Consider the following 23431-nt stretch of genomic DNA (forward strand, 5'->3'; position numbering starts at 1 on the left):
TGCCAACCTCTCAGGATTGGATCCTGCATTGTCTTTGGAATAGTTTCCCAACTAGCTTGGACCACGCTCTTCCGCTCTCACTTCCTACAGGATAGTTTAGCCTGCTAAGTCCCTATAATCCTGGGTTTTCTTCATCATTGCAACACTTTACGGCATGTTTGTTTGTTTGTTTGTTGCGGTACTGGATATTGAACCCAGAGGGATTCTACCTCCGAGCAACATCTCCAGCCCTATTTTTTATTCTTTATTCTGAAACAGGGTCTCACTGAGCCGCAAAGGGCCTCACTAAGTAGCTGAGGCTGTCTGAGAACTGAGATCCCCTGTCTCAGCCTCCCAAATGCTGGATTATAAGCGTGGGCCACCACACCGGGCTCACTTTACAGCATTTGCTCATTTTGTCCAGCTCGGACTCCTTACTAGGATTTCAAAAGAAGTGCCTGCATCTGTCCTGTTGTATCTCTAGCACTTAGCACAATGCCCAGCTTCGTTCCACAGTGTTCCCTGAATGTGTAGAATGACCATGTGCAAGTAAGTAAGTGCTCAAAGAACATTTCATTCATGGATGAATGGATGGGTGGGTGGGTGGGTGGGTGGATGGATGGATATCGTCACTGCACAATGGCTCCACCCAGAGCAGCCTGACCTCCCGGTCTCCCTCTCATCACTCTCGCCCCAGGCCGCAAGTTCACTTTCCTTTGGTTGATAGAACCATCAAATGGTCTCTTTAGGGCCACAGGCAACAGCTAGTACTTGCCTTCCCTCCTGCCACACAGCATCCAGCTGAATCTCTAATACCAGTAAAGTGGTTGTGAACGGCAAAAGACGGCTCGTTATTTGTCATTATTTACCTCTGAGAGTATACCTCCTCAATCTCATTCCTCTCTCTCTCTCTCTCTCTCTCTCTCTCTCTCTCTCTCTCTCTCTCTCTCTCTCCTCCCTCTCCCTCTTACTCTCCTCTCTCCTCTCTTCGCTCGTTCTCTCTCTCTTCTCTTTCTCTCTCCTCTCTCTCCTCCCTCTCCTCCCTGTCTCCACCCCTCCCTCCTCCTTGGGAACTGGTTCAACCACAGTACACCCAGCTCCTCTGCATCGGCCCTGGAGGAGCTCGGAGTCTGCAGGAGCACGGGCGCGGCGAGCACCCAGCCGGTGGTGGGTCGGTGCTGCGGGGGGCTCGCCCATGAGGCCGCTGCCGTGCGGGGGGAGGAAGACCCGAAGCAGCGTCTCCCTGGGGCTCCTCGCCCTGTGCCTGGCCGCAGCCCGCAGTCTGCAGAGTAAGCGCGGCGGCGGGGCGGGCGCGGGGCTCCGGGGCGGGGCGGGCGGCGCGATCCGCAGGAGGCCGGGCGGGCGGCGGGCGAGCGGGTCCCGCGCCCGGTCCTGCGCCCGGTCCTGCGCCCCGGCCTCCGCGGCGCCCGCCGCGCTTATCGAAGCCGGAAGCCGGCTGGGAGACACGGCTCCGCACTGCTGCTGCCTGCTCGGCAAGGTTTTTTTTTTTTTTTTTTTTTTTTTTTAATTTCTCTTTTCCGGAATAAGTAGACTACAGCCCTCTAGGGCGCACTACCACGCCCCCTACTGCAGGGGCCCCTCCGCCCTTCCGTGGGCTTCCCTGCCTTTCAGGGGAACCAGCAACACCCTGGTTCTGAGGAAGAAGAGTCCTTAGAGGTCTGGCTGGGCACTGGGGCCTGAGACCCCGCAAGCTGCTCAGCACTGCAGCAAGGAGCCATTGCTCTGGGTGGGCTAGCCCCAGAGGCCCCACCTGATGAGCAGGAATGCAGGGTGTTGTCCCACGCACTCCTGGGGACAGATTGTAAGGCGATTGCACTTTCTCCTTTCTTATCATTAGCATTCGCTCTGTGTGTGTGTGTGTGTGTGTGTGTGTGTTACAGGGGGTGGAACCCAGGGGCTTTTCTACCTCCTGGCTATACTCCCAGACCTATTTTGTACTTTATTTGGAAACAGGGTCTCACTAAGTAGCTGAGGCTGGCTTCGAACTGGTGCGATCCTCCTGTCTCAGCCTCCCAAGCACAGGGATTACAAGCATGCATCACCACTCCGGGCTAGCATTCCCATTTTACAGGATAAGTCACTGAGCTTTAAAGAGATCCAGGTTAAGCCGGGCGTGGTGGTGGCGCAGGCTTCTAATCCCTGCGCTTGGGAGGCCTAGACAGGAGGATCTTGTAGGTTCGATGCCAGCCTTTGGTGGTAGGGGGTTTCCCTACCACCAAAAAAAGAGGGAGAGAGGTCCAGGGTAGGGCCCCTGGAGGTGAGCCGACCTATAGGAAGGGCCAGTGCTTACTAAGCACGTCTGCCTTCTCAGCCTCCCTACCTTTCAAGGCTATTATCATTTAATCTTCAGACCAACCTTATAAAATGGGTGCTACTCTTATCCGTGTTTCACAGGTGAGAAAGCTGGTGAGGCACAGGGAGGCTCTGTTACTTGCAGGAGGTGACCAGCTAGTCAGGCGAAGCCAGGATCTAACCTAGCCGTTTAGCACTCTTGGTCTTTATGCTTCTCTGGCCCAGCTTGCAGGGCCTAACCTCAAAAACCTAGTAGGACTGGGATAGAGCATGTTCCTCTGGCCACCGCGGAGAAAGAAGTGGCTGGTTGTTAGTCCAGCAGATGAGTGCCCGCCCCCACCCTGTATACCCCCAGCACGTGTTTCTAATCGCTATTCTTACACATCTGTGTGGGTGCGTGTGATGTTCAGGAGCCAGCTGTGCGCTCACTCACAAAGCAGGCTGTGCTGGGTACCAGTCATGCCACGGCTCACAGCTTTGTCCTCAGGAAACTTAGGCTCTTTTAGGGGAGAAAGACAAACCAGAGGGCCAGCCTTGAGAGGCAGAAGGCACCAGGGCTCAGAACCTAGGCCTAAGGAAAAGCTCCCAAGAAGAGCCTGGTGCGGTGGCCACGCTTGTAATCCCCGCCCTTGGGAGGCTGAGACAGGAGGATCGCACAGGTTTGAAGCCAGCCTCAGCTACTTAGCGAGGCTCTCAGCAACTTAGTGAGACCCTGTTTCCAAAATAAAATAGATCTGGGGGTAAAGCCCGGAGGTAGAAAGCCCGTGGGTTCTATCCTCAATACCACAAGCAAAAAAAAAAAAAAAAAAAAAAAACAGACTGAATTTTGTTCAGGTTTGAATATTTTTGTGGATAGTATAACTTGCAAGTGATGAAACTAAGTATTTAGCTGAGATTTCTAAGCAAAGTGTTGAAGGAGAGGCTCTTTTCTTCCTGAGTACTTAAAATATGTCAAAAAATGGACAGTTATTAGGAGGAAAAAAATCAGATACCTGGATCTTAAAGTAAAAAAGAAGGGTCAGAAAAGAGTAGTAAGGGTGTGGTGAACAGCCCTTTGATAGATTGCCTGGGTGTGAACTAGGCACTAGTCAGCCACTCAGCAGGAACACTGCAAGTTTGAACTGAAGTAGACAGACAGGACAAAATGAAGGAATAGAGGGAGTATGTGTGTGTGTGTGTGTGTGTGTGTGTGTGTGTGTGTGTGTGTGTGTATGTGTGTGTAACCTGATGTCGAACCCAGGGGCAAACTAAGCTACACCACAGCCTAATTTTTACTCTTTATTTTTATTTATTTTTTATTTATTTATTTATTTATTTATTTATTTATTTATTTTTGTGATACTGAGGAATGAACCCAGGGGCATTTTACCTCCAAGCTACACCCCCAGGCATATTATTTATTTTTATTTTTTATTTTTTGGTGGTGGTACTGGGGGTGGAACCCCAGAGGCTTTCCACCTCTGGGCTATACTCCCAGACCTATCTTTTTTTATATTTTATTTGGAAACAGGGTCTACCAAGTCCCTGAGAGCCTCACTAAGTAGCTGAGGCTGGCTTCAAACCTGTGTGATCCTCCTGTCTCAGCCTCTCAAGCATGGGGATTACAAGCATGCGCCACCACTCCCGCTCTGCATATTTTTTATTCTTTATTTCGAAACAGAGTCTCATTGACTTGCAAAGGGCCTCATTAAGTAGCTGGGGCTGTCCTCAAACCCTGATCCTCCTGTCTTGGCCTCCCAAATGCTGGAATTCCAAGTGTGCACCACCACACCTGGCTTTACTCTTTATTTTATTTATTTGTTTGTTGTTTGTTTATTTATTTATTTTGGTGGTACTGGGGTTCCTGGAAACCCTTCTACCTCAGGGCTATACTCCCAGACCTATTTTCATACTTTTTTATTTGGAAACAGGGTCTCTTAAGCCAGCACAGCTGGCTTCGAACCTGCGTGATCCTCCTATCTCCGCCTCCCAAGTGTGGGGATTACAAGCCTACAGTACCACGCCCAGCTACTCTTTATTTTAAAACAGGGTCTCACTAAGTTGAGGAGGGTCTCCCAAGTTGCTGAGGCTGGCTGCAAACTCACAATCTCCCTATCTCAGCCTCCCAAATCCTGAGATTACAAGTGTGCGCCACCATGCCCGGCTGGACAGAGACTTCTTAGACCCCACAGTCATCAGCTTCAGCTATAAGCATGTTCTTCCAGGCAGGACAGGAATAATCAAAAGCTATTAAGAAATCAGCAGGACTGCTCCTCCTTTCAAAAGGATGAGGAGGGACATTGCTTTAGTTCCAACTGGCCAGGCAATGGTTCCCAGAGCCTCGTAGGATACAAGGCTACTAGCTGAGCTGCTGAGGTTGTGACACCACCCCAGTGGTTCCTGAAAGCAGAACATCCAACCAAAGATCTAATGGTGTTCAGACCTTCTGGAACCTATCAACCCTCTCCTTCCAATTTTTCCCTTTCTTTTGGAATGAGAGTCTCTGTCCTGTATCTATTCCTTCATTGTTGTTATTGATGATTTTGTTGTTGTTTGTGTGGTACTGGGAGTTGAACCCAAGGGCATTCTACCTCTGAGCTACACTGCAGACCTTTATTATTTTGTTGTTTGGAAACAGGGTCTTGCTAGGTTGTTGAGAGTCTCTCTAGGTTGTTGAGGCTGTCCTTGAACCTGTGATCCTCCTGTATCAGCTTCTCCAGTACTAGAATGATAGGCTGATAGGCGTGTGCCACCATGCCCAGCTCTCCATTGTATTTTGGAAACACATGACTTCTGTTGTTTCATAGATTCACAGCTGGGAAGGAATTTGCCCCAGAATGAATTGTACCTGGCACCTCACCTCTATCTGGTTTAGGTGATATTTAGATGAGGCTTTAGAGTTTAGAGTTAATGCTGAAAGGAGTTGAGACTTTGAGGACTAATGGGATGTAATATATTTTGCATGCAGGAAGGATATGCATTGGGGAGACAGGGGTGAATATTGTGGGCTCAATGTTTGCATCCCCACTAAATTCATATGTTGAAGCCCTAACTCCAATATGAAGTTATATGGAGGTGGGGCTTTGGGGAGAGAATTAAGCTTAGATGTGGTCATGAAGTGGTACTTCCTTTATGGATTTGTGTCCTCATAATGAGAGACCAGAACTCACCTTTTGTCTACCATGGGAAAACACAGCAAGAAATGATAGTCTACAAGCCAGGAAGAGAGCCCCCCTCACCACAAACCAAATCTCCGGCACCTAGATCTTGGACTTTCTGGCCCTTAGAACTATGAGAAATAAAGCTGGGCGTGGTGGCGCACACCTGTAATCCTCGTGCTTGGGAAGCTGAGACAGGAGGATCACATAGGTTCGAAGCCAGCCTCAGCTACTTAGTGAGGCTCTCAGCAACTTAGTGAGACCCTGTTTCCAAATAAAGTGTAAAATAGGTCTGGGAGTGTAGCCTGGAGGTAGAAAGGCCCTGGGTTCCACCCCCAGTACCACCAAAAAAAAAAAAAAAAACTATGAGAAATAAATGTCCACTGTGTAAATCACCCAGGCTGTGGTGTGCTGTTATAGCAGCCTGACTGATTCAGGGACTTAACGCCTTGTCCCTTCAGAAAGCTGGCACAACTCCAGGGGGACATCATGGAGTTCCTTTCTGAAACCCTTGTTTATTTTCTTCCCAGCCCATAACAGTGAATTATCCACCAGGCCTATGAGTTCCCTGTGTTCCCTGTCATTTGGAAGCAGAGGATAGTTAAGGGCCTGGAGCCAGGCCAGCTTTCTTCCTGTTTCAACTCGACTCTCTTTTTATTTTCTTTCTTTCTTTTTTCTTTTTTTCTTTTTTTGTGTGTATGTGTGTTACTGAGGATGGAACCCAGATGTATTGCACCTCCAGGCTATACCCCAGCCCTGTTTTATTTTTTGTTTGGAAACAAGGTCTCACTAGGTTGCTGAGAGTCTCACTACTTGCTAAGGCTGTCCTCAAACCTTTGATCTTCCTGTCTCAGCCTCAACTCTACTTTCTAAAAAGAAGCCCAACACACACACACAACACACACAAGCACGCGCGCATGCACTAATATCCTATAGGAGGGTGGGGGCTGGAGGAGGTGGCTCCACTGAGTCATGTAAATCTTAATTCCTAGGAATAGTTTGGGCTGAGCCAGGGTCTAGGGAAGAAGTAGACAGGCCCAGAGCTGCCACAACCGAATGGAGCTGTGGGTTCCGGACTTAGCTGAGGATAGGGGTAAAGAGAAGGGAGAGCCCAGGTAGGAGGAATCCCCTGAGACGCCTTGGAGACTCTCAATCTATCACTCCAGGACAGACCTTACGAGTTACCCAGTGCTGCCACCCACACTACACACATCTGCATCGGGCCCTAATGAGCAGAGACAACCGAGCTGTGATCTTGCTCTGCATTGGGTTTTGTTTTTTTTTTCAGATTTATAGAAAGTAGTTTTTCATAATATAAATCTATTAGGAGAAAAGTGATTTTTCAGTATACTTTTTAAAATGCAATCATGCCATATTTGTTATTTGGCAACTTCATTTTACACTATTTTTTTTAGCTCTATCTATGTGATTAGAGATCTTGTATATTCCTTTCTATTACTATCTGTGTATGTATAACTGTACTACTTTTGCCTCTGAGCTACAACTTAAGACTTTTTTTTTCAGTACTGGGGATTAAACCCAGAAGCATTCTGTTTCCGAGCTACGCCCCATCCTGATTTTTTTATTTTAATCTTTTTTTAAAAAAGTCTCACTAATTTACAGAGGGCCCCACTAAGTAGCTGAGGCTGCCACAAACCCTGATCCTCCTGTCTCAGCCTCCCAAATGCTAGGATTACAAGCATGCACCACCACACCCAGGTGTGTGTGTGTGTGTGTGTGTGTGTGTGTGTGTGTGTGGTACTGGGGGTGGAACCCAGGGGCTTTTCTACCGCCAGGCTATACTCTCAGACCTATATTTTATACTTTATTTGGAAACAGAGTCTCACAATTGCTGAGAGCCTCACTAAGTAGCTGTGGCTGGCTTCGAACCGGTGCGATCCTCTTTTCTCATCCTCCCAAACGCTGGGATTACAAGCGTGCACCACCGCACCTGGCTTTTTATAGTCAATTTTTACTGATGCATGTGCGTATTATACATGATAGTGAGAGTCAACGTTACATATCTGTACATACACATACATAATTTCCTCAGTTTCATTTCCCCGTAAATTTCATTTGTCCTTTCTGCCCCTCCCATCCCCTTCATCTACTATCTAAAGTCGGCATGCGTATTAGCAGTCAGTAGCTTCACTAAAATTACAGCTGGCATGGATCAGAGCTGAATCCCTCCAGAGACTAAGTGTTGCCTCTGCCAGTCACAGGAGGCAGTGAGTCCCCAAGGAAAGGCTCCATAGAGAAGGCGAGGCTGGGCCTTGAGGATGAGGAAGTGTATACAGTAGAGCAGGGTAGAGGAGAATTGCAGGCATATAGCAGGTGATCAACATGTAGGTGCACTATTCCTCTGGGGGCCTGGCAGGGTCTGGTCATGCTAAGCAAGAGCAGTGGGAGTGGGTGTTGCCCTCACATGCCCACTGGGACCTCGGCTGGCGCTTAGCTGCGTGGTCACCAGCCTCCAGAGCCTGGGCACTGAGGACCCTAGTCTTCCTGCGCCTGGGTTTTCCCTCAAAAATGGATTTGGAGTAGAAAAGCAAAGTCATGCATTGCTTAAGATGAGGATACAGGCTGGGCGTGGTGGCGCACGCTTGTAATCCCCACGCTTGGGAGGCTGAGACAGGAGGATCGCACGGGTTCAAAGCCAGCCTCAGCTACTTAGCGAGGCTCTCAGCAACTTAGCGAGACCCTGTTTCCAAATAAAATATAAAAAAGGTCTGGGAGTATAGCCCGGAGGTAGAAAGCCTCTGGGTTCTACCTCTAGTATCACAAAAAAAAAAAAAAGAAAAGAAAAAGAAAGTAGGTCTAGGAGTATAGTCCAGAGGTAGAAAGCCCCTGGGTTCCACTCCCAGTACCACCAAAAATAAAAAAAAAAAGATGAGGATACAGTCTGAGGAACACATCATTGGCTGATTTCATTATCATGTGAATGTCATAGAGTGTGTTTACACAAATCAAGCCAGTATGATGCTGCTAGCCGATATGATCATATGATACCATCATCACATATATGGGCCATAGTTATATGGTTCATGACTGTATTTCCTTAGCTAGTCCAAATGGCCAAATGAGGGAGAGGAGAGGAGAGAGGGAGGGAGGGAGGGAGGGAGGGAGGACTGGCAGGTTCAGTCACTTGTAACTAATTTGCTAGGCTGGTAGGCACTGGTCAGTCCTGAGTATAAAGGGCTGAAAAGGAAATCAGCTTGTAAAGAGAGCACAGGACATTACTTGTCCACGTGTCCAGCATTTAGGGAACTGTGTTGTCCTTTCCCTTGCTCAGGGGCACCCTGGGGAGGACAGCTCAAGCCTGTGCAATGCTGACCCCAAAGAAACTCTGCAGAGGGAAGGGCCTGGGGAACCAGTTGCCATTCCAAACACTGCTTACACTGTGTGTGATGTCACCCTCCTCCTTTTCTGAGTACACAGGGCAAGGGGGTTGAGGGAACTCGGCAATTTTCAGCCCAGGCTGCACAGTAGAACTGCCTGGGGGCTCCTCAGACTGAGGATGCCCACACCCTAGCCCAGGCCAGTAAAGTCAGCTAAGGGCTGGCCTCAGACACTGTATTGTTTTGCTTGCAAGCTCTTCAGGTGATTCTAATGTGTAGCCAGGCACTGCATTGCTGGTCTAGACCATTTCTGGGTCCCTTCCATGAGTCTGGTGCTGGGGAACAGGTTGTCAAGGAGTACACACATGTCTCCCACTTGTTCTCAAAATACCCATCATCATGCAGCAGAGTCTCACTTACACCTTACTGTGGCTTTACCACCAGCCTTAGGGCAAGAAACAAGGCTGCTTTTAAGTTGTTTATTGTTGTATTTATTTATTTATTTATTTTGGTGGTGGTACTGGGGGTGGAATCCAGGGGCCTTCTACCTCTGGGCTACACTCCCAGACCTATTTTATATTTTATTTGGAAACAGGGTCTTTTAAGCCAGCGAGTCTGGCTTTGAACCTGTGGGACCCTTCTGTCTCTGCCTCCTAAGCGCAGGGATTACAAGCGTGTGCCACCATGCCCGGCTTTTGTTTTATTTTGTTTTGATTTTTGGTACTGGGGATGGAGCTCAGGGGTATTCTTCCTCTGAGCTACTACCCCTAGCCCTTTTTATTTGTTATTTTGAGAGACATGTTCTAAGTTGATAAAGAGCCTCTCTAAGTTGTTGAGTCTGTCCTTGAACTTGCAGTCCTCTTGTTTTAGCCTCCCAAGTACTGGGATTACAGGCACACACCAAGCCTGGTTTTGCTTTGAAGTTTTGTTGGGCTCAGTAGTTCTTGTGCTACTGTGTGTGGGACCAGATGGTAGGTGCAGAGGCTACCCACACAGAGGACTTACGAAGCCTGAGGGGAAGTTAGATCCCACACAGAAGATTTAACATCACATACCCTGGGGTACTGAGAAAGGCAGAGAACTGAGTTTTGAGTGTGGATGGGGCTTCTTGAAGGGGAAGACTCCAAGGCAAAGGAGGAGGAGGAGGAGGGGGAGGAGGAAGAGGAGGAGGAGGAGGAGGGGGAGGAGGAAGAGGAGGAGGAGGAGGAGGAGGAGGAGGAGGAGGAATGAGCATTCTTTCATTAAACTGGACTTCATGGTCCACTGTGTACCATTTTCCCTTTGCCCACAGGGCCAACTGCTACTTTCCCAGCCCAGCAAATCAGTTATGGGAGAAAGTTATTTTCTAACCTTGAACCTGCCAACCCCCTCCCCTTCCTCTCCCATTTTGGCTAGCTAAGCAACACAGTTCTCATCTTAAAGAACAATGACTATACTTTCCTACCCCAATCCCACTTTCCAAGGAAAGCCCAGGTGCAGGGAGTCTAGGGTCTTGAGGACACAAGCTCTGGGGGCCAGTGCCAGTGGTCTTTGAGTGGAATACCAGCTAAGCTCCCAGTGGCTCTATGCTGGGGATGTTACTCACCTGGGCTCCTGACAACACTTACATGTATATTTTTGCATTAATGTGCCCAAAGGATGAATTCCTAAAAGAGGAATTTCTGGGTCAAAATAAGCCAGGAGTGGTAGTGCACACTTGTAATCCCAGCATTTGGGAGGTTAAGACAGGAAGATTGCTGTCACCTTAGCTACTTAGTGAGGCCCCTTGCAACTCAGTGAGACCCTGTTTCAAAATAAAGAATAATAAATAGGGCAGGGGGTGTAGCTCAGAGGCAGAATGCCCCTGGGTTCCATCCCAAGTACCTAAAAAAATAAAAAATAGGTTTGGGGGTGTAGCTTAAAGGTAGAATGCCCCTGGGTTTCATCATCCCAGTACTACACACACACACACACACACACACACACACACACACACACACAAAGTAAATGCTAGTTACATATTTTTATAGATTACTTGGCTGTTCAGGTTACACCCATTTATGATCACTAGAGTAATGTTTGAGTATAAAGATCACCCAAGTAATGTTTCAGTAAAATGTCTGCACAGACTTCTTTCTCTTTGACAGTCTGATACTGGCCAAGTCATTCAACTCTCCCACCCTTGATTTCAATGACCTGTGATACGGGTCTGGTGCGTAACAGGTGTTACTGATAGGAAATAGTGGCTGTTGCTATTTTGGAGGGATTTCTCTAGTTGGAGTACAAATGCTGAAACCCCATGAGGGAGCACAGCCTGGTTTCCTCCACCTCACCCTACCTCTGTCTATGGGTGTTGGGGTTTGGCTGACAGCTGGGTGAATTTCCAAGGCCATTGCACAGCAAGATCCTAGAGATCCCCCTCAAATGGGCTGAACTTTGGCTTCCGAGTAACCAGGCAGCGCAAGAGGAAATCCACCAGCTGAACCAGCAGGAAGGCTAGGTATCCGATAAACTGTGTGCATGTGTCAGTCATCGACACTATTCCTGGAAGCTAAAGGGGAAAACCATTATGTGGTGCTCATATGCTGGACTCCTACACAAAGCTGTGATTTTCAAATCCCAGACTTGCCGGGTTCAAGAAGGGCACTAACTGGCCGGGGATGCGGGTGTTTTAACTGCTGCTCAATACAGTGTGGTTTCTACTCCTGCCTGTTTGACGCTCAGCCATTTTGGGGTTGGGGAAGGGGTCCTGCCACCACCTCTCTCAGCCAGAGGCAGGGCCCCTTAGCTCAACACATCGCCCTCTTCTTGGTCTCTTCAAATTGGCAATAGTTTGGCAAGCAGGGCATGCATGCCAGCATTCATTCATTGACGGGAGTATATTTAAGCACCTACAAAGTACCTGGCCATGTGCTGGGTGCTGGGAGTTCCTGGATGCATAGAATATAAATTCTCCCTGCTTGGTGTGAAGGTGTGAGCCGGGTGTGGTGATACATGCCTGTAATCTCAGTACTTGAGAGGCTGAGACAGGAGAATGGCAGGTTTGAGGCTAGCCTCAGCAACCTAACAAGATCCTGCTTCAAAAAAAAAAAATTAGTTGGGCGTGGTAGGGTACACTTTTAATCCCAGAATTTGGGAGGTGGAGACCAGAGGATCGCAGTTCATGGACAGCCTCAGCTACTTAGTGAGGCCCTTCACAACTCAGTGAGACTGTGTTTCAAAATAAAGAAAAAAAAATGGGGCTGGGGATGTAGCTCAAAGGTAGAATTTCCCTGGGATCCATCCCCTGTACCTGGAAGGAAGGAAGGAAGGAATAACATATTCCACCAGGCTAGCACCTGATGAGCTGGAGCCCTTCTATTGAGGGAACCTGAGGACGGTGTTGGACTCAGGACTAGCGGATATCTCACTCAAATGGGGGTCTGTAGGACGCCGAACCCTGGGAGGTGGGTTAGGGGTGCCTCCCCTTCCTCAGCTTACCCAGAGCCTCTGACTCTGTACCTTGCCTGCTGAGCTCCTCGGGCTGCCTCAAAAGCCAGAAGTCTCGTATCTTGGAGTGTCCTCTCTGTACTTCAACATCTCCATAATGGATTCAGGTTACCAGCTATCCCGGTTTGTCCAGGACCATCTTGATTCCAGCACTAACACTATAGCATCCTGGGAAGTCCTGGGCAAACAGACATCTGACCACCTGAGCCAGAGGCTGCTGAGCATCGGCACCGCAGCTCCGGGGTGACCGAGCACCAGGTGTGGAGGGCCTGCTCAGCGCCTGGCCCGCTCCTGATGAGCCATCTCACTGTCTCCTGGCTTCTCTCTGAGGCTGTCACATGTTGAGGCACCCCGTCCGGGTTTCTGGGTGAGGAGGTCCCAGTGTGTAACCTCTGTCTCCAGGCCACACCAGGTCTCCACTGCCCCTCACTGCACGCAACCCTCTCGAAGTGGGATTCTTCATACCCACTCTACTCCTACGGTTTTCTGAATTAGGACCCCTGAACTCGTGCTTTGTAACATCTTTTTTCTGCTTTTAAAGGCCTAATAAGGGTAACATTGACAGTATCCATTATTTCCTGGTTCTCAGCTGGATCACATTTGCTGGATAAGTGTTTTTGGGGTTTTTTTGTTTTTGTTTTTTGGTTTTTTTTTTTTTTTTTTTTTTCCAGAAGAGTGAGGTAAAAATGAGTTATCCTCATGTAGGTGTCTGCAGTGTTTTGGATAAGTGTCTCCCCGAGGCCGGTGTGTTAAAGGCTTGGTCAGCAGCCTGTGACACGACTGGGGGATGGTTGGACCTTTAAGAGGTGGAGCCTCGTGGGAGGCCTTTTGGTTTTGTTGGGTGTGCCCTTGATGGGACTGCAGGTCCCTGTCTCTTTCTGTCATAGCTTCCTGGCTGCCACACTGCAAGCAGCTGGTGCCACCATAGGCTCTCCGCCATGATGGCCTGCCTCAGCTGGGCCCAAAGCCACGGCCAACTGGACATGGACCCAAACCTCTCGACCACAAGCCAAAACAAAACAAACCTTAAACCTTCCTTCTTCTTTTTTTTTTTTTTTTTTTTTTTTTTTTAGTCATACAGGGAATAGAACCCTCTGGTACTCTACCTCTGAGCTACACCCCCCAGGCCTTTAATCCCAGAGCTTGGGAGGCCGAGACAGGAGGATCGAACAGGTTCAAAGCCAGCCTCAGCTACTTAGTGAGGCTCTCAGCAACTTAGTGAGACCCTGTTTCAAAATAAAATATAAAATAGTTCTGGGACTGTAGCCCAGAGGTAGGAAGACCCTGGGTTCTATCCCCAGTACCACCAAACACACACACACACACACACACACACACACACACACACACACACACTTTTTATTTTAGCTGGCATGGTGGTACAAGCTTGTAATCCCAGTACATGCAAGGCTGAGACAGAAAAGGCTAGCCTCAGCTACTTAGTGAAGCCCTCTACAACTTAATGAGATCTTGTTTCAAAATAAAGAATAAAAACTAAAGCTGGGCATGGTGGCACATGCTTGTAATCCCTGTGCTTGGGAGGCAGAAACAGGAGGATCGTGCAGGTTCGAAGCCAGAGACCCTGTTTCCAAATAAAAATATAAAATAGGTCTGGGAGTGTAGCCTGGAAGTAGAAGGGTTTCCAGGAACACCAGTACCACCAAAACAAACAAACAAACAAACAATCCCTAAAGCCAGGCATGGTGGCACATGCTTGTAATTCCAGCATTTGGGAGGCTGAGACAGGAAGAGTGCGATTTGCACACAGCTTCAGCTACTGCTTAGTGAAGCCCTTTCCAATTCAGTGAGACCCTGTTTCAAAATAAAGAATAAAAAATAGGGCTGGGAGAGTTGTAACTCAGAGATAGAATGTCCCTAGGTTCCATCCCCAGTACCGCAAAAATAATTTAAAAAAAAAACACTTTAATTTTGGGACAGGGTTTTGCTAAATTGCTAGACTGACCTCAAACCTGCAGTCCTCCTGGCTCAGCCTCCCAGGGTTTATAGGTGTGCACCACTGTACCCAATAACACTCTCTCTTTCTCTCTCTCTCTCTCTCTCTCTCTCTCTCTCTCTCTCTCTCTCTCTGTACTAGAGATTGAACCCAGAGTCCAGAGACGTTCTACTTTGGACCTATACACCCAGCCTCTAAATTTTTTATTTTGAAATGGTCTTACTAAGTTGCTGAGACTGGCCTCAAACCTGTGATCCTCCTGTCTCAGGCTCCCAAGCGCAGGGATTACAAGAATGCGCCACCACGCCCAGCTCTTTTTTTTTTTTTTTTTTGGTGGTGGTACTGGGATTGAGAACTCAGGGACATTCTACCTCTGAGCTACACCCCAGCCCTATTTTGTTTTTTATTTTGAAACAGTGTCTTAACAAGTTGCTAAGGGTTTTGCTAAATTGCTGCGGCTGGCAGCAAACCTGCAAAATTCCTGTCTTGGTCTCCCAAGTACTAGGATTATGGGTGTTTGCCACCAAGCCTGGTTAAACCTTCCCCTTTTTAAGTTGACTTATCTCTGGTATTTGTTACAGTAAAAGGAAGCTGATGAATAGCATATCTCCATGACACTCCTTAAATTCAGAGGCCATGTTGGTAATATATGTCTCATTATTGGTTGATATTCTTGTTCACTCTAATTGTTATCTTCAATAGTATTCACTTTTGTTGTTAGTTCAGAAAATATACCTTCCTTCTTATACAATCAATGTGTGTGTGTGTGTGTGTGTGTGTGTGTGTGTGTGTGTGTGTGTTTTGCAGTACTGGAGATGGAACCCGGGGGCATTCTACCTCAGAGCTATACCCCTAGCCCTAGCAAAACATTGAAAATGGAGCTAGGGAGTCGCAAAAGAGGTAAAATACCACCCAGGTTATCAAAAGCTGCTGCTTTATTCGGACCTGGCACCCCTGGGGAGTCAGCAGGCTGTGGGGGAAGGGAGCAATGAGCCTCATGTTTGGAGAGTCGAGGGTGCACCAATGTTTTATAGGTTTGCTGATTCTCTCACGATATCGGTAGTCTTGCGACCTCTGCAGTCCGTCTTGCGATGTTTGGAGTCTCATAAACATCTGGAGTCTGTGATATCTCTGCTTCTGGCTTCCAGGGTCTGCCTCCTGTCCCCACTGAGGGGTCACATGGGAAAGGGGAGGGGGACCCGACCTATCACCTAGTTTTTATTCTTTATTCTTTCTTTCTTCCTTCCTTCCTTCCTTCCTTCCTTCCTGTTTTTCTTTCTTTCTCTCTTTCTTTCTTTCTTTCTTTCTTTCTTTCTTTCTTTCTTTTTTCTTTCTTATTTGTGGGTCTAGGGATAGAACCCAGGGGCATTCAACCTCTGAGCTACATCCCCTGCCCTATTTTTTATTCTTTATTTTGAAACCGGGTCTTACTGAGTTGCACAGGGCCTCACTAAGTAGCTGAGGCTGTCCGCGAACCGCGACCCTCCAGGTCTCAGCCTCCCAAATGCTGGGATTACAAGCGTGCGCCACCACGCCCGGCTCTTTATTTTATTATTATTACTATTCTTATTCTTATTCTTATTCTTATTCTTATTCTTTGGTAGTACTGGAGATGGAACTCTTCTACCTCCAGGCTACAATCCCAGACCTATTTTATATATTTTTAAAAATTTGGAAACAGGGTCTCTTAAGCCAGCAAGGCTGGCTTTGAACCTGCGCAAATGTCCTGTTTCCACCTCCCAAGCGCGGTGATTACAAGTGTGTGCCACCACGCCCAGCATATTATTTATTTTAAAACAGGGGGTCTCACTGAGCTGCAAAGGGCCTCACTCACTAAGTAGCTGAGGCTGTCTGTGAACTGCAATCCTCCTGTCTCAACCTCCCAAATGCTGGGAAAACAAGCATGTGCCACCACACCCGACTTTACAATCAGTGTTTTAAGACTGAAAACCACATCCTCTGTGACTCATTTTAAGAAAAGGAGCCATTCTGAGTGTTCTCTTCCACCCACTGCTCTGTAGATGGTTTCACCTTCCTACTTTTTTTCTCCATAGCTTTTGGTTCTCAGATGCTCTGACCAGCTCCAGGAACTCAGACTTCTAAGAATCCCTTTGTTTCAGGTTTCAGTAACTTCAGGGGTTTGTTTTTGTTTTTGTTTGTTTGTTTCAGTACTGGGGATTGAACCCAGGGGCATCCTACTTCTGAGCTATACTCCCAGCTCTATTTTTTATTCTTTAATTTGAAACAGGGTCTCAATAAATTGCAGAGGGCCTCACTAAGTAGCTGAGGCTGGCTGTGAACCAGCGATCCTCTGGTCTCAGCCTCCCACGTACTGGGATTACAAGTGTGCACCAGGGTGCCCGGCTAGGTTCTAGTAACTTCTATCTGACTGAAATCCTCAATTCTATGACTTGTTCTTTAAACAGGTGTCCCTGTCTACCTGGGAGATGTCTAGCAATTATTTATTTATTTATTTATTTATTTGCAGGTCTGGGGATAGAACCCAGAGGCATTTGACCTCCGAGCTACACCCCCTGCCCAATTTTTTATTCTTTATTTTGAAACCGGGTCTCACTGAGTTGCACAGGGCCTCACTAAGTAGCTGAGGCTGTCCGCGAACCGCGATCCTCCAGTCTCAGCCTCCCAAATGCTGGGATTATAAGCATGAGCCACCACGCCCGGCTAATGTCTAGAAATTTAGCTGCATCTTGCTTTTCACATAGAATTCAAGTGAAGATGAGGTAAACATTTTAAACTTATTTTTTTTTATCTGTGTGATACCTGGGGATTCAACCCAGGGGCATTCTACCTTTGAGCTATACCCCCAGCCCTATTTTATTTTATTTTGGGGATACTGGGGATGGAACCCAGGGGCATTCTACCTCCAGCTATAGCCCCAGCCCTATTCTTTTAATTCTTTTTCTTTCTTTCTTTCTTTTTTTTTTTTTTTTTTTTTTTTGGTGGTACTGGGGGTAGAACCCAGAGGCTTTCTACCTCTGGGCTATACTCCCAGACCCATTTATATTTTATTTGGAAACAGGGTCTCACTAAGTTGCTGAGAACCTCACTAAGTAGCTGAGGCTGGCTTCAAACCTACGCAATCCTCCTGTCTCAGCCTCCCAAGTGTGGGGATTACAAGCATGCGCCACCACGCCTGGCTTATTTATTTTTTTTATTCTTTATTTTGAAACAGGGGTCTCACTGAGCTGCAAAGGGCCTCACTAAATAGCTGGGGCTGTCTGCAAACCTGGATACTTCTATCTCAGCCTCCCAAATGCTGGGATTACAAGTGTGCACCACCACGCCTGGCTCCCAGCCCTATTTTATGGTTTTTGTTTATTTGTTTTGTTTGTTTTTGGTTTTTTATTTTTGTTTTTTGTGGGGCTTTGGGGGGATTTTTTTGTGATACTGGGGATGGAACCCAGGGGGCTTCTACCTCCGGGCTACACTCCCAGACCTATTTTATATTTTATTTGGAAACAGGGTCTCTTAAGCCAGCTGAGGCTGGCTTCAAACCTGCAGGTTCCTCCTGTCTCAGCCTCCCAAATTGGGGGATTACAAGCGTGTGCCACCACGCCCTGCTTATGTTTTATTTTGAAACTGGTCTCACTTATGGCTGAGGTTGGCCTTGAACCTGTGATCCACCTGTCTCAGCTTTTCAAGTACTAGGATTATAGGTGTGGGCCACCCCTCCCAGTTTAACTTTTAAACTTTAAATTTGTCTTTATCTGAGCTGGGCGTGGTAGCCTATGCTTGTAATCCCTGTGCTTGGGAGGATGAGACAGGAGGATCGCACGGGTTCGAAGCCAGCCTCGGCTACTTAGTGAGGCTTTCAGCAACTTAGTGAGACCCTGTTTCCAAATAAAATATAAAAAAAAGGTCTGGGAGTATAGCCCGGAGGTAGTAAAGCCTCTGGGTTCCACTCCCAGTACCACCAAAAAAAAAAAAAAAGAAAAGAAAGAAACAGGGGCTTGATAAATTGCTGAGACTAGCTTTGAATCTGTGATCCTCCTGTCTCAGCCTCTCTGAAAGTGTTTTGGAATGATTTTAGCATGAGGAGCAGAAGAGAACACTCATTAATTCAATCTTTTAAACATCTGACAAGCAAGCTATGTTAAAACCTTTGGAACTGTTCATTTTTATCCTTGTTGTAGACATTTATTCCTAATATATGTGAAAGATTGACAAAAGGAGGAACTGTTTGTACCTAAAATCTAGTTTGATGTCTGACTAGTCTATCTGGTTAGCGGAGTTTTTTCTCAACTCTTTTTTTTTTTTTTTGGTGGTACTGGGGGTGGAACCCAGAGGCTTTCTACCTCCGGGCTATACTTCCAGACCTTTTTTATATGTTATTTGGAAACAGGGTCTCACTAAGTTGCTGAGAGCCTCACTAAGTAGCTGAGGCTGGCTTCGAACCCGTGCAATCCTCCTGTCTCATCCTCCCAAGCACAGGGATTACAAGCATACGCCACCATGCCCAGCCTTTTCTCAACTCTTAACAAATTCAGAAACAATTCTATCAAGTATCTCTTCTGATCATAATGGATTAAATCTAGAAAGTAATAATAGGAGGATAGTCAAATAGGTGGAAACCAAGTAACAGTCCTGAAAAACCAATGGGTTAAAGAGGAAATCAAAAGAGAAATAAAGCCAGGCATGGTGTAGCTCAGAGGTAGAATGCCCCTTGGTTTCCTTTTGCGGTATTGAGGATTGCCTCAATACCTTAAAAGAAACCAAGGACTGGGATTACAAGCCTTCACCACCATGCCTGGCCACAAATTCTAAACAGAGTTCTGCAAGCCTACATCACCATCTAGTCTCTAGCTGGCCCTGACCACTCCTCAGTGCTGAAAGGTGCTTGTCACATTTTGTTCCCTCCAATGCCAACCACTGACCTTTGATTTGAGCGGAGAGGTTAAATGTGTGAGCTTTGGAATCAGCAGCCCAGATAGGAATCTCAGCCCTGTGGATGGAACTTGGACAAGCTTTTCAGTCCTGTTGAGTCCAAGGGAAATCCTTGATGTTTTCACAGTGGGTCAATGAAGGTTTAATGACATGATGAATGTGAAGCAGTCGGCACAGGGCCTGGTGCCTGGTACTTATTTAGTGCATGTACACACACACGCACACTCACACACATACTTACTTCAGCCAATGACACTATTGTTCATTCAACTAGCAATATAAATCTCTGCTTCGATGCCTTTGTCTCACCCACTCCCATGTCCACATTCAGTTCGTCGGTGTGTTATGTGTGTTCTATCCTTTATTTTAAACATGTCTTAAACCATATCGCTTTACTAAGCTCCACAGTGCACCCGCGTGCCCTCTCTCTCTCTCTCGCTCTCTCACTCTCTCGCTCTCTCTCTCTCTCGCTCTCTCGCTCTCTCTCGCTCTCTCTCGCTCTCTCTCGCTCTCTCGCTCTCTTTCTCTCTCTCACTAAAGATTGAACCCAGAGGCATTCTACCTCCAAGCTATATTCTTTGCCCTTCTTTGTATTTAGTTAGTTATTTAGTATTAGAGACTGAACCCAGGGCCATTCTATTTCTAAGCTACACCCCCAGCCCCTTTTTATTTATTTTTTGTGTGGGAATTGAACCCAGGGGCATTCTACCTCTGAGCTATACCCCCAGCCCTATTTTTTATTCTGTATTTTGAAACAGGGTCTCACTGAATTGCAGAGGGCCTCATTAAGTAGCTGAGGCTGGCCACAAACCCATGACTCCTGTCTCAGCCTCCCAAGTACTGGGATTACAAGCGTGCACCACGATACCCAGGCCCTTTTTATTTTTTGTTCTGAAACAATCTTACTAAATTGCTAAGGATCTTGCTAAATTGCTGAGGTTGTCCTCAAACCTGCAACCCTCTGTTTGAGCCTCCCTCCCAAGCCCTAGGATCACAGGAGTGAACCACCAAACCCAGTTGCCATCCCTGTTGCTTGCCTCTTTGAATAGCCAACTGACCGTTGCTCCTCTGGCTTCCACTCTTGCCTCACAACTTCCAATATGTTCTCCATAGCAGACACTCTTAGCCAGTGGGGAACATCATCAGCCTCCTGCCCAAGCCCTTCTGTAGCGTCCTATCATTCTTGAGGAGCTGCCACCTGACCTGGCTCCTGGCCAGCCCTCTGGCCTCATCTGCTAAACCCTCATTGCATTCCAGCACTCTGGCTGCCTCCCTGACTCGTGCTCATTCTCCCTGCACATTTGTTCCCTCTGCACAAAGTGCTGATCCCTGCGCCTTCACGGGGCTGCTTCCTCCTCCTCTTCCTGGTCTTTTAGGTCTCAGTTCAAATAATTTACTCAGTGAGGTTTTCCTTGATCATCTAATGTTTTATTACCTCCAATTGTCATTGTATTATCCCTGTTTGTTTACTTATTTTGTAGATCAGGGGTATTCTTTTTTTATTTTATTTTATTTTTTGGTCCTAGGGGTTGAACCCAGGGGCATTCTACCTCTGAGCTTTACCCCCTATTTTTAATTCTTTATTTTGAAAGGGTCTCACTAAGTTTCAGAGGGCTGGCTGCAAACCTGTGATCCTCCTGCCTCGGCCTCCCAAATATTGGGATTATGAGTGTGCACCACCACGCCTGGCTCAGATTTGGGGTATTCTACCTCTGAGCTACATTCCCAGCCCCTTTTATAACTAATGAATTCGAGAAGTTGACTTCAAGTTCATGTAAGTATGCCTAACCTCTAGTGCTCCAATCTGCAGGTCAGGGCGTCTCACTGTACATCCCCCAGCCCGCCATCAATGCCACGGTGGAAGAAGACATCCTGCTCTCTGTTGACTACTCCTGCCACGGGGTGCCCACCATCGAATGGAAGTACACGTCCAACTGGGGCGTGCAGAAGATCGTGGAGTGGAAGCCAGGGACTCAGGCCAATGTCTCCCAAAGCCACAAGGACAGAGTCTGCACATTCGACAATGGCTCCATCCAGCTCTTCAGCGTGGGTGTGAGGGATTCTGGCTACTACAGCATCACCGTGACTGAGCGGCTGGGGAGCAGCCAGTTTGGTACCATTGTCTTGCATGTGTCTGGTAAGATGATCCCAGGGGCCCCCTCTGCACTGTGGTGTGGCCGCCACCTTCATGATATTAAGAGACACCTCTCCCCTCCCCCAGAGATCCTCTATGAAGACCTCCACTTCGTCGCTGTCTTCCTCGCTCTACTCACTGCTGTGGCCGCAGTGTTAATCAGCCTCATGTGGGTGTGCAACAAGTGTTCATATAAATTCCAGAGGAAGAGAAGACACAAACTCGAAGGTAACGTCCCGGGCATGGTGATAATCCACTCACGGTCCCGAGGCCAGAGGTGGCATGTATTATCTTGTTTATGCCAAGAAACCCCTGTGTGGCTGATTTTCGACTCATCAACCTGTCTTTTGCTTTGCAGAAAGCACAACGGAGATCGAGCTGCAAGACGTTGAATGTTAGTCAAGGCTTCACCCAGTTACATTCCTACCTCAAAAGGCAGATGGTTCTCCACCAAAGGAACAAACGCAGCCAATCCACTCACTCTCCAGCTCCTGTGGTCCTGCCACACAACCTCTTCCTAACAGGACAGGTGGGGAGAATGGCACTGACCGCATGGGGTTAAAGACTTTGGCTTGGACAAATCAGCTCTGGGACTTGCACTAAATTCAAGAAGAGGAGTGACTGAGGCTCTAAGTCAGGAGCTTTGCTGGGTCAGCTCCAGGGCCATGCTGAGCACTGGCTGCTGCTCATGACACCGCCTCTGGCCCCAGGCAGGAGGAGTCTCCGTGGCGGAGGAGTTCCCGTGGCCCGGGCAGAGCATCTCTGGGCTGGCTGGTGTGCAGCGGGCACTGGAACATGCCCATTGTGCTTCTTTATGCCCTGGAAACTACTAAACCCTCCAACCTCCTCAGGAGCACTGTCGTGGGAGCCACTGTGCCTGAGGCTCGTAGACAATGTGTTGCCTCAAAGCAGAGGTAGAAAGAGCCTGAATGCTGGAGCGAGCTGCTGAGAGGTGAGGCCTGTGGCTTAGAGCTTCAGGGCAAGGAGCTTGGTGCACTCTGTCCAGGGAATAGACAGATTCTCTCTCATGGTGCAAAATGAGGTCGGTGTGAGGAAAATGAAGTTCATCTCCACTGTGGGCAGTGCCTGGCCTGCTGGCAAGCCAGGTAATGCCATCTGTGTGACAGCCGAGCCTGAAGGACGGATGGCACAACTGGGGGATGGGCAACCTGGGCTTCAGGTCTGGCCCTCTCGGTCACCAACACTCCACGTGGCCAGTCAAGCTCTTCCTCTCCTGCGTGGGCCGAGGAGCACTTGGCCCTCACCTACCTCACCGTCGGGGTATCAAGAGAAGCCCACAGCATCCCCACAGCACTCAGAGAAACAGGAGAAAAGCAGATTCTTCAAGGACCTGGAAAGCTATGGTGGAAAATGCTGTACTGAGTGCTGGAGTTAAAATGCCCTGGGGTTGGAGCTCCAGCTGAGCTGGGGAACAAACCACGGCCGGCTTGGCTCCTTATTCTCCCCAGTGTTGGCCAGTGTTTACCTGACAGTTTCTCCATTTCCAACTTACACCAGGAAGTTTATTTTCCATTCTCTTTTCTTTCTCCAGTATTCAGAGATATAAAGTTAGCTCCCTGGTTATGATGGAGGCCGAGGTCATCAGCTGCGTTCCCAGGCCTCAGCTGCAAATTCACGCATGCAGAGGTACTCAAATGCTAGAACATTCCTTTTCTCCTTCCTTTTAGATTCCCATTGTCCACGTCTTTTCTGCTTCCCGTGCAATGGGTAAAGAGTTGCCTGAAGAAGTCCATCAGAGGCCTTTCCTTATATAATGAACACAGAACCGGGCGTGGTGGCGCACACTTGTAATCCCAGCGCTTGGGAGGCTGAGGCAGGAGGCTCGTGCAGGTTCGAAGCCAGCCTCAGCTACAGAGTGAGGCTCTCGGCAACTTAGTGAGACCCTGTTTCCAAATAAAATATAAATAGGTCTGGGAGTGTAGCCTGGAGGTAGAAAGCCTCTGGGTTCCAGCCCCAGTACTACAAAATAATAATGATTATTACTATCATCATCATCATCATCATCATAATTATTATAATAAACACAGAGATACAGGAAGAGACCTTTTGGAGCATTTTGACCAAAACTGGTAGGGTTCTAGTGAAGGGCTCTGAAGCCACTACCTTACCTGATTCAAAGGACAAGAGAGCAGTTGGTCCACACTACTGGCAGACACGCAGCTCTCACACCCAGGACAGAGAA

The 23431-nt window shown here is 47.8% G+C and overlaps 1 protein-coding gene across 1 annotated transcript; it reads left to right on the plus strand.

Annotated features, from left to right (window-relative positions):
* Positions 1–1174: 1174 nt before the first annotated feature.
* Positions 1175–21627, plus strand: VSTM5 (V-set and transmembrane domain containing 5; the record flags this gene model as incomplete). The annotated part of the gene is made up of 4 exons (XM_080693306.1): positions 1175–1268; positions 20905–21231; positions 21316–21456; positions 21587–21627. The coding sequence occupies 4 exons, from the start codon at positions 1175–1177 to the stop codon at positions 21625–21627; spliced, it is 603 nt and encodes a 200-aa protein (XP_080549432.1).
* Between the last annotated feature and the right edge of the window lie 1804 nt (positions 21628–23431).

Source organism: Muscardinus avellanarius (genome assembly GCF_963383645.1).
Source record: "Muscardinus avellanarius genome assembly, chromosome: 1".
In the NCBI taxonomy this organism is placed as follows: Eukaryota; Metazoa; Chordata; class Mammalia; order Rodentia; family Gliridae; genus Muscardinus; species Muscardinus avellanarius.